The sequence below is a fragment of the Cynara cardunculus genome (genome assembly GCF_001531365.2).
Source record: "Cynara cardunculus var. scolymus isolate 2C chromosome LG 5, CcrdV1, whole genome shotgun sequence".
Taxonomy (NCBI): Eukaryota; Viridiplantae; Streptophyta; class Magnoliopsida; order Asterales; family Asteraceae; genus Cynara; species Cynara cardunculus.
Window position 1 is genome coordinate 8309914 of NC_037532.1, and position 11533 is coordinate 8321446.

At 37.7% G+C, this 11533-nt stretch overlaps 2 protein-coding genes across 2 annotated transcripts; one reads left to right on the plus strand and one right to left on the minus strand.

The window, feature by feature from the left end:
- Nucleotides 1-1814: 1814 nt before the first annotated feature.
- On the minus strand, nt 1815-3896 carry LOC112512762 (3-oxoacyl-[acyl-carrier-protein] reductase FabG-like). The gene is made up of 3 exons (XM_025118888.1): nt 3488-3896; nt 2460-2689; nt 1815-2277 (listed from the first exon to the last, which is right to left on the minus strand). Exons 1-3 carry the CDS (start codon nt 3873-3875, stop codon nt 1999-2001), a joined length of 897 nt encoding a protein of 298 aa, XP_024974656.1. The 5' UTR covers nt 3876-3896; the 3' UTR covers nt 1815-1998.
- A 2209-nt stretch (nt 3897-6105) lies between these two features.
- LOC112513087 (T-complex protein 1 subunit delta-like) lies at nt 6106-8009 on the plus strand. The gene has a single exon (XM_025119212.1). The coding sequence runs from the start codon at nt 6194-6196 to the stop codon at nt 7793-7795; it is 1602 nt and encodes a 533-aa protein (XP_024974980.1). The 5' UTR covers nt 6106-6193; the 3' UTR covers nt 7796-8009.
- The last annotated feature ends 3524 nt before the right edge of the window (nt 8010-11533 follow it).

Below are 11533 nucleotides of genomic sequence, written 5' to 3' on the forward strand. Positions count from 1 at the left end.
AAGATAATTGCAAAAGCTGATGTGGCACAATTGAAAGTGTAAATGGATTGCAGGATGTGGATGGTCTAATCGTCGTTCCTGGCTCTCTCGATTTCTCCAAGCAACGCTCTGTTCTTCTCGGTCGGCTGTAGAAATCGCCAGCAACTCTCTGTTCTATCATTCTCTTCTTCTTCATCAGTCACCACTATCGCCTTCTTCTCAGTCACCAATCGATTCACAGGTAAGACCTCTCAATTTCATAACTTCGCTCCCTACGTTGTAGCTTATCGGTCTCAACCGTTCTTCTGAATCATAAACCCTAGACAACACCAAAAGATAAGAAAAATAGAATCTGAACAATTTGCTATTTTCCCCTTTTGTATCACTGTAATATTTTTCTTATTTGATATCACAATGGTCAGTTTAGTGGTTTGGGCTTCTAAGTAAGAGCAGATGCTGGTGATGTGTTAGGAATACATGGAACATATGAGATGGCTTGTCAAAAAGATTAGTGATGTCTTGTTTTAATATAGGGATGAACTGCATATGGCTTGAAGTACCATAGTCTGCATGCCACTCATGGTGATAACACATCAAATGTTTTCTCAAAAATCATGTGTGAACATAACTGACCTGCGAAGGGTCAAGTTGCAAATGAATATCTGAAGTACCATGCTTTTATGGATACAGAACTTGCTCTGAACCAACTCATAAAGGCATGTGCAATGCATTCATGGGAGGTAGAGTATATGTCAAATTGTTTACCAAGTATCACCTCTTCCAAATTGATAGTGGATAGACTTGTGGACTTTTAACTATGCTCGCATGGTAAAGTCTAAATCCTAGGTTATTGCTCATAGACATAGTCATATAAGTATCACTGCTTTATGTATTTCAGATACTAGGTTGTGGTTGTATGCTTCAAACAGCAGAAACTCACTTGATCATCTCAATTCGTTGCCATCGTATTAATTATTTTTTATTTTTCATTTAGAAATTTCCTTCAGAACTGTTGTCAAACGTTAATTTTCATTAAACACAAGACTGGGGGTAAAATGGTAATTTTATGTCATTCAGAACAGTTTCCAAACAACCTTTTTCTATCTGACACTAAATCATACAGAATCTCTTAATCATCCTGACCACTTAATCATTCTGCACTAAACCATTCAACAACTGCCAAACAGCCCCTAAATATAAGTAAAATGTCTAACTTGGTGGTTTAAGATCGTCAATTCCAAAATCTAGTTTTATGGGCCGCTTACCTAAACACAGCACTTAACGGTAAAATTCAACTCTATTGCATACTTATTGGGTAAGATTTTAGTTTACCAAAACGACATCGTATGTAACAATTTACCCGGTAAGCACTAACGATGGTAAGAGTCGTCGCCATCACTTACCGGACAAGACTCTCGGTCCGTGCCTTTTCTCTTACCAGGTAAGATTCTTGGTTTTTGCCATATTAATCCGGTAAAGAAATGTGACTTGGTAAGCGCTTACCCGAATAAGCATTTAGTAAACGACTCCTTAGTAATTGCACACAATATTTTATTATAGTCAACAAAGTATTTTTAAGTAGTTACATAAAATAAATGTCTAAAAACTAGAATTTTTCCAATTAAAACGACCAAGCCCTGGGTACTAGTTATATCAACTATGATTGTTTTACATTGAAACCGATCAAGGACCAGTCGTAAAAGAAAGCCCGCGATTTTTCCTAGACCCTGGTCGGGCTTTGGGTTGAAATATGATCCGATCGCGCTTTTACGACTGGTCCTTGATTACTAGGCCCAGACAGCCAGACTTTAGGTTTGGGTTTTTTTTTTATTTACCTTCCGCTGATGATCATAGGACCGGTACAGTATGGGTTCCCCAAGGATCGCGTGATACTCTTCTTGCAAAAGATTCCATAGAACATTTAGCATAAATGACATACTTTCCTCTGATTTGGCTAGTGAACCAGTATAACGGACTTTCATAAAGTATCGTAAACTAGCATGACGTAACAGAGTTGGTTCACAGTGACGAATATATTGGAACACCTGCTAAGGTGTATCCCGAATCTACAACGAATATGTTACCAGTCACGTAATCGGATGAGCCATGAATTAGGTACTTAACTAACGATGTCAAGGCTGGGTCAGTGGTGCCCAATTCTCTCAACGGCATCGTTTTTGAAACCACGTTTTTTAGCCATTTCTTTTGCAGGAGATCCACCGTGATCTCGGACTTGAAAATCCCAGGACATATCGAGTTCACCCTTATTCTGTGTCGACCAAGTTCCATTGCCATTACCTGTACGGATTATCAGGCAGGTCAATTAACGAATAAAGTCAAAGGCCACATGCCCACATCATGTATATCGATCATCACAACAAATTTAAAGATATGATATTATTAGAAACCGAAACAAAGTGCACTACAATTTTTATGCAATTGCCCAAAATATGCATTTACATCGGATTTGTTTGCATTACCTTTGTCATGGTATTAAGGGCCGATTTTGAAGAAGCATATGCAAGAGCTCCAGGTAGATGACCACGATTAAGACCAGCAGTAGATGAGATATTGATTATGGATCCTCCTTGATTAAAAGCAAGCATTTGTAGGCCAACATACTTCGTTACCAACCACGATCCTGTTACATTTGTTCTAAACGTTCTCTCCCAATCTTCTTCCGACAAATTCAACGTATATCTCACGGGACCTAAAAGCAAAATTGCAGCAACTTCAATTGAAGAATGATGCGAGTTGCCCAGATGTTTAACCAGGTAGGCATGCTTTATGTAAGAAAGGGGGAGTAAAACTCGGCCTCTGTCCACTAAACACTTAGCGCCTCTTACCGGGTAACTAAACACTTGTTTGCCATTTACCGGGTCAGAGATGATGGTTTGTACCAAGTTACCAACAATCTTGCTGTGCCATTTTGCAAATCGAGAATCTTACCCGGTACAGATAGAAAGCATACAAACAGATGTAATACATTCTGCACATGGTACAGATAGAAAGCATACATTCTTTTTTTTTATTAACCTGGATATCCAACCTACTATACGAGCCGACTAATTCCAGGGTGACCACCTGCTTTGCAGATAGCCCGGAGTCACCGCATTTGAACCTCCGTGACCACAAGGAGATTTTTATTCTTTTTCGGATTTGAACCTGGGACCTCCAGGTACTTTTGACCTTTGAAGCCAAGCTCAAACCAGACACCACCCTTGTGGTTGAAAGCATACATTTTGGTTTCAAGATCAAATGGTCCCCATTTTTATCCTCAAATTGATAAATTCCTAAAAGTAATTGAGAAATGCAAAGGCAACTTTATATCAATTTCGAGTGCGAAGAATGAACTATTTCTTTATATATATATCCATATGTTTGATGCCTAATTTCATCAGCAGTCCCAAAATTACCATCAAATCAGACCATTAGCATTGAGTACTACCAGTTACTCTGTGCAAATCAAAAAACTACAGAAGACATGAACAATATAATCGCAAGTTACCTCTAATACCAGCGTTGTTGATCAAAGCATCGATACGGCCAAAAGATTTCCAAGCTTTTAGCACAGAGGCTTCGATGGAAGGACCATGGGCGCTGACGTCAAGCTCCACCGCCACTGCTTGGACGTCGTTGTTCTCGTTCCTCACCTGATCATCGGAGATATCCAAATTGTTAATTTTGTCGCACAGAGCCTTGAGCCGGTCGGTTCGACGGGCGGCGGCAATGATTTTGCAACCGGCTTTGGCCAAGTCGATGCAGAATTCCCAGCCGATGCCGGATGATGCGCCGGTAACCATCACGATCGTGCCTCTCAGGTCTCGCCATGGTTCCAACTCACAGCTTGCCACCGGTTGAGTCGAAACCCGCATCAATTTTGGGTGATCGGTCATCGATTTTCAATGAACAAACCAATTCAAAAGATCAGTGTTTTGCCGAAAGGGATTTCATCCACCATTAAAGAGTGAAATTACACTAATTATCCCTCAACTATTAAAACGACAACTTTGGTCCTTCAAACGACAACTAGTAAAATATGTGAACAAAAATCAAAGTTGCTTTTGTATCAGGTTCAGAATAATCTGTGTACATACATCATAAGAGTTCAAGTTTTTATATCTAAAGTTGTGTAAGATTCTTGTCCATAAAAACGGAACAATCTTACCTGATAAGCACTTATCGCTCAGAGTCATTACCATCACTTACAAGGTGGGCCTCTTGTTCAATGTGTTGCTTCTTACCGGGTAAAATCCACAACCCTAACATGCTAATTTGGTAAGGTAAGTGACCCGATAAATACTCACCCAGTAAGCATTTCATGAATGGCCCCTTAAACGTAAACAATGTTAGAGGTTTCGATATCATTTAAGTCTAAATGTATACTTGTTCCCAACATTTTAAACATAAACTATGTCTAGCATTGAACTACATTTTCTACTTTCCCTTGTGATAAAGGCCTTGCTTCATTTGAATTTATGTAACTAACTGCAGATAAATATAATCAAATACAAGTAATTTAGTACGTTTTCTCATCAAATTGGTGGCCTTGTGGCCTCCTTTTTGGCTTAAAACCTATGCACAATGATTCTACAACCATTCATTACTATTAAACATCATAAAACATAATTTTGGTTCTCGGTTCATGCTTTTGCACTCATAAAAGTCTTCTTATAACACTCGAACACTTTCTTGCTTCAAATCACACTTGATTCTCACATTTTCCTCTTATTTTCTTTCAAATTACCCTCCTCCTGGAGCCACTTTCTCATTCAAACATCTCCTCTCAACTTTCAAATTGTGTCTTTGGTCTTCATATAATGAACATTACACCCGCTAGACAATCAACTTTCATACTTTCACATTTTATGTCCTCCATTTGCACCTTTCTTCCCATTTGAGTCAAGTACTCAAGTTTTGGGTGTTACAATTTACGTGTTATGCTACCTTATGAGTTTACGTTCATGTTAGTATAGTTTCTTGTATTTTGAAATTTTGGCATCTTCATGTCGCGTCTAATTGATGTAAAATGATAATAAGAAAAAATTGGTTATCAATTTGTATTGGTATACCAATTGAAGCTGAGGGTGTTTTCAAATATACATCTCTTTTAAAAATTTGGTTGTTGTATAAATTTTGCAGTTATTTTTTCGAATATTAAGAAAAGTACGAATACCTGCAAACTCCTCCACCGACAACAACAACTGCCATCACCACAAGCACGTCTCCTCTTCTTGATGGTATGATTGCAACGAGTCATGTATCAATTTATGTTCACCGAGACACCAAAGACAAATTGTGTTTTGTAAATGAACAATTAAATTTTTTTGATAGAAAAACTATATGTTTAGAATTGATTTTTGCATTATGAACCACTGAAAGCACGAAACCTTTTGTTGAAACCATGCTAATTGACTAAGAAGCCATTGACCAAATACTTACCCGGTAAGCGCTTACCAGGTCACATACTTTAATGAATGAACATAACAAGTACCGAGAATCTTACACGGTAAGAGCAATACAAGGACCGAGAGTCATACCTTGTAAGTTAGGATGATAACTCTTACCAGGTTAGCGCTTATTGGGGAAATGTTGCATACAATGCCGTTCTGATAGACTAAATTTTACCCTGTGAGACAAGTAATATTGTTGAATCTTACCGGTAAGAGAGCTTACTGGGTTGTTTGAGTAAACAACCCCTAAATCTTAAGAAGTTGTTTGTTTACCTCTTAACAGTTCCATTAAGAGGTCACATCTGAATCATTAAAAGGTGAATCTTGTTTGGTAAAAAAAAAATCTACCTCTTAATGGTTCTAAAACCCTCTGAATGATTTTGTATCATGGGTTTCCCTTAACCATTAAGCACATTAATTTCATCGTAAACAATCACCAAACAATTATATTTCATTTTACACTATATCATAAAAGTTTTTTAATCATTCTGATCACTTAATTATTTTACACCAAACCATTCATCAACTTTAAAACATCCCCTAAGAATAACTTTTATCAGTTGTTAAATATCAATAAAAGGGCTTTTTGGTAATTAACGGTTGTTAGAGATATCATCAGTCGTTTGTGATTTGGTTGCCTTTCACTACTAGGGTTTCTCTTTAGCCCTTTGCATTTCCAGCCAACCTAGGGTTTCTGCAACTATTACGTTTTCAATCTACAATTGAGATCTTTACAGCTCTCAACTGATCATCGAACGTAAATGGCAGCCATGACAGCTACAGCATCACGCTCATCCAAGACGGAGAGCTATGTCGACAACAAGCGGAAGGACGATATCCGTATGGCCAACATCAAATCCGCACGTTCGGTGGCGGACGCCGTCCGTACCAGTCTCGGTCCGAAAGGAATGGACAAGATGATTTCGACAGCCTCCGGAGAAGTTATCATCACCAATGACGGTGCCACCATTCTCAATAAGATGGAAGTGCTTCAGCCCGCCGCTAAGATGCTTGTCGAGCTTTCCAAGTCACAAGACGTTGTCGCCGGGGATGGAACTACTACCGTCGTCGTCATTGCTGGCGCACTTTTGAAACAATGTCAAACCCTGCTCCATGCCGGTATTCATCCAACTGTTGTATCGGATTCTCTCCACAAAGCCTCTGTGAAAGCGATCGATATTCTTACAGCTATGGCAGTTCCTGTTGAGCTCTCTGATCGCGAATCTCTCGTTAAATCAGCCTCCACTTCCCTTAACAGCAAGGTAGTTTCACAGTACTCTACGCTATTAGCCCCTTTAGCTGTTGATTCTGTTTTATCTGTTGTGGATCCTGCAAAACCCGATTTAGTTGATCTTAGGGATGTAAAAATTGTGAAGAAACTTGGGGGAACGGTTGATGACACAGAGCTTGTCAAGGGTCTAGTGTTTGATAAGAAGGTTAGTCACGCAGCCGGTGGGCCTACTCGTATCGAGAATGCCAAAATTGCTGTCATTCAGTTCCAGATATCCCCTCCCAAAACTGATATCGAACAGTCCATTGTAGTATCAGATTATACACAAATGGATCGAATTTTGAAAGAAGAGAGGACTTACATTTTGGGCATGATTAAAAAGATTAAGGCTACTGGTTGTAACGTTTTGTTGATACAGAAAAGCATTCTGAGGGATGCAGTCACAGACTTGTCCCTTCATTATCTTGCCAAGGCCAAAATTTTAGTGATTAAGGATGTGGAACGTGATGATATCGAGTTTATTACCAAGACATTAAATTGCTTACCAATCGCAAATATTGAGCATTTCCGTGCTGAAAAACTTGGGTATGCAGATATGGTAGAGGAGGTTTCTCTTGGAGATGGGAAGATTGTTAGGGTTACTGGAATTAAGGATATGGGTAGGACAACAACTGTCTTGGTTCGTGGGTCAAATCTGCTGGTTCTTGATGAGGCAGAAAGGAGTTTGCATGATGCTTTATGTGTGGTTAGGTGCTTAGTGAACAAAAAGTTTTTGATTGCAGGTGGTGGTGCCCCAGAGATTGAGCTCTCGAGGCAGCTAGGTGCATGGTCTAAGGTTTTGCAGGGGATGGAGAGTTTTTGTGTAAGATCTTTTGCGGAGGCTCTTGAAGTTATTCCTTACACTTTGGCTGAGAATGCAGGTTTGAATCCAATTGCGATAGTGACAGAGCTTCGAAACAGGCATGCTCAGGGTGAAATCAATGCTGGAATTAATGTGAGGAAGGGGCAAATTACAAACATTTTGGAGGAGAATGTGGTGCAACCACTGCTTGTGAGCACAAGTGCTATCACTCTAGCTACAGAGTGTGTCCGAATGATTTTGAAGATCGATGACATCGTTACAGTGAGGTAGAATTCATACAAACTAATCAAATGTTTGGAGACTCGGGATACATTTACCATGGTATGGTTTCAATTTTAGTTTGTTTTGGATGTGTTTTATGAAAATCTATGTTTTTCTAGCTGATCCCCTTTTATGTAAGTGTTGACTTGGTAATTTGCTCATTTTGTATGACTCTTTGTTGGCCTGAGGAGCCAATCGATATCTATGAGCTCTTTTGGGTTCTTATGCTGTCTTACTATGAGTTTCTTGAGGCCAGATTTATCTAGGATTTCTCATCATATGTATTAGAAACCTTATGGATTAAAAATTCTGCTGTATTTCACATAATCTTTTATGATTCTTTTTTTGTTTATATTTAGCATATGAAAATATCTAAGCAATGATACTCCCTCCGTCCAAAAATAAGTGTCCACTTCAGAAGATAGATAACTAAATTTCTGAATCTACCCTTAATTAATGCACAAATATTTAATAGTTGATAACATAGATACATTAATTAAGGGTAAAGTTATTATTTGGTTAATTATAAACTGTAATACTTACTCATTTCTAAAATTGTGTGTCATTTCTGTTGTTGACACTTATTTTGGAATGGAGATTGGAGGGAGTATCTATGTCGATTTATATGTGTGTAAGAAGGCACTTCTCAGTTTAGCTTGGCCCCAGTGAGTCAAGAGAGAGTTGTAATCTAGAAATGATGTTATTTTCTTATTGAACTGTAACAAATATGATCAGATGTGATTTAGAAACTCTGGTTCCTATGTATCTCTCTGTTTTTCTTGTGCAATGGGAAAATTTATGGGGCTGTGTTTATTTAATTCATTGTAAAGTCGGTAGATTATTCATATGGTATATGCTATCATTTGGAGTAAGGGGTACAGATGTAAGAACCAAAAGACTTAGGCTGAGGTTGAACTACTTGATCAGAAGCACTGATAAGGTACTGAACAAGTGTAATATGAGTCAGGAGTATATATAAAAGTAACCTGTAAACACTCATATATGGTTTTAATTATTGTGATATATTGATATAAAGGCTTTGTGGAGTTGGGATGAGATCTTCTGCCTTTTTTATAATGCAGATTAATCCAGTTAATTCTGCTTGAGTAAGTAATTTAATTTTATATGGTGGTGATGCAAGAAGTAAAAGAAATAGAACAAAGCTGTAAGAATGTATGATTATTTGTGATATGACTCTAGGCTGGTAGCAACTTATGGCATTTAACACTAAAAGAAAACTGGTATTCACCATTCAAATTAGAGCTGAACGACAATCCGATGTAATTCTAGGCTGGGATCAGGTCACTGAACTGAAGGATTTAGATTCACTTGCAGTTACAAGATACGAAGGTAAAAACACCATTAGGAGTTTAATTCTGTCCAAAAAAGTTCAGTATAATGACCTGATATTGGTATTTTTACTGTATTGATCTTGATTACCTTTCATAGTTAAAAGAAAACATTATAATGGTTATTGAGGATAAGCATGTTAACAGGAACTGCTCAATTATCAATATTTATTAACACATTCTGAAGGTAGTGGTCAGGTCTCTGTACATCTCACTCCACCCTGACCCCTCCTCTAATAAGATACTTGACTCATTTGGTTTGATGTTCAATTGCATAGAGACTAGAGTGCTACTTGATACAACTTTGACTTCATAGTTTACGCCAAAATCTTAGAAGCTCAAAGGTCTTTCCTTGAAGTGTATATATATTTATATACGGCAAATTAAACTCACGGGCACTTCTCCCCGTAGATGAGGTTTGATTCGTTTGAATCCTTGATCTTCAGGTCTGTGGCGTTACCGGGCATCATTGGCCAAAGGCACTTTGGTAAGCTCAAAGGTTTTTAGGACAAGTATTTGATGCATCCACTCGTGTAGTCGAGAAACTTTAGACGCTTAAGAGCATGATATTCAAATTAGCTATTTGTTCTGGTTTCGGTTCTGGTTGTTAAATGATTATAGTTGGTACCTGGTCGCATACCTCCTTTTTCATATGATTTGGATCCTTTTTTTCCTTTTGCGTGTTGCAATGAGGGTACAAGTGATGTATATTGCTTTCGGTAAGGCAAAGGCTTGCCAATGTGTCTAATGTAAATACCAAGCCAAATGAACCGTGTGGGAATTCCCACATGGAGGTGGGTATAGGGAGTGTAAGATTAGATGTGCTAAAAAAACAGTTTGAATTGCTCAAACCAGTCAAACCAAACCGTTTTTTGTGGTTTGAGCGGTCTGACGGTCCGGTTCACTCTGAAAAATAGGAATATTAGTGAAGCAACAAAATCGGGTAGTCTTTTCCAATTTGGGTTTAGATGTTTTGTTTTTAGGGGATTGGACCGAGTTGACTGCTAATATATATATAGGGTCGGGTTCTAGCAAAAAAAATAGTTAAGATGAGAAGCTTAAGAAGGGATCTTTCACCCTTGTATGCATGCACATTAGGATTTGATGTACCAAGATGTCATAGATCAATCCTCGTATCAAGTACAATTCATGGGTGGGTTTGAGGGTAAAGATGATCAAACATCCAATAGTGTGTGTGTGTATATATATATATATATATATATATATAGAGAGAGAGAGAGAGAGAGAGAGTCGGATTCATATGAAAATGCTACATAGAATGGACGAATCACATGTTATTTTTACATTAACATAATGTACAAAATCACATTCGATTCACACGACCTTGCCATGCAACCTTACCACCTCATAGGGTCGTCTGTACACTTTTTGGCCGTTAATGCAAAATCACATGTGATTTTGTACATAATCATTTTCTTATTTTCTTAAACATGTACCGTTATCGTATGAACCTACCCCCTCTCTCTCTCTATATATATATATGTGTGTGTATATATTATTTAGTTATCGCATTTTAAAGAAATTTCTATCTATAATAGGCGTGATCAGTTATTTTTTTTACGAAATTTCTATCTAAAGTGGATCTTTGATGGTGAGATTTGGGCCGCTTATTTCAAGTGTTTGAATTGTTGGTGTTAGACTTGTTTATGGGCTTATTTTAACAAAAATAACCTGCTTAATATTTGTTATAATTATGGAGATATATAGTTTGTGGTATAATATTTTTTTAATAATGTTATATTATTAGAAGTTTAATTTTAAAGATATATATTATGTTTTTTTAGTTTAAGTCAATAATAGGTCCAAATGCCTAAACCAATCAGAACATACCGTCTTTTTGTGGTTCTATTTGATCGGTTTGGTCACTTGATTTCAAATCGTAGGTTTGGAAAATTCATAAACCGCCATTGTGGCTTGGTTTGTGGTTTGATGGATAACCGTACAAGTCGGACCACAAACACCCCTAGGTAAGATGTACACAAACTTAACATCTATCGAAAGAGTAAAGCAGATGTTTATCTCTCGTGAATCAGGTTGGAGAAAGTAGACCTCTTGGCTTGTGTCCTTGCATGAAACCAAGAAAGTTGATTACCCGACCTGATGTTAAACAGTTACAGTTGTAGAAATGCTTCCTTTGAAAGGTATTGTTTATGATAGTTGAGTCCATAAATTCACCCAACCCCTTGTTAGCCTTAAGGAACTTTCAGCTCTTTTCTATGCTGTCAAAATCGTGATATATCGCCGATATATCGGCGATATATCGGATATCGCTCGGAAAAAAAATATCGGAACTCATATATCGGACAAAATATCGGGAACGATATTATCGGCGATATTTTCCGATATTTAGCGATATTTGGCGATATTTTAAGGTAAA

Bases quoted from the DNA above. Each gene is read 5' to 3' on its own strand.
- LOC112512762 (XM_025118888.1), bottom strand. From the start codon at position 3,875: ATGACCGATCACCCAAAATTGATGCGGGTTTCGACTCAACCGGTGGCA. The intron at 2,690-3,487 runs GTAACTTGCGAT...TTTTGCTTTTAG, and splicing joins CAACAACGCTGGTATTAGAG to GTCCCGTGAGATATACGTTG. The intron at 2,278-2,459 runs GTAATGCAAACA...TAATCCGTACAG, and splicing joins CCCTTAATACCATGACAAAG to GTAATGGCAATGGAACTTGG.
- LOC112513087 (XM_025119212.1), top strand. From the start codon at position 6,194: ATGGCAGCCATGACAGCTACAGCATCACGCTCATCCAAGACGGAGAGC.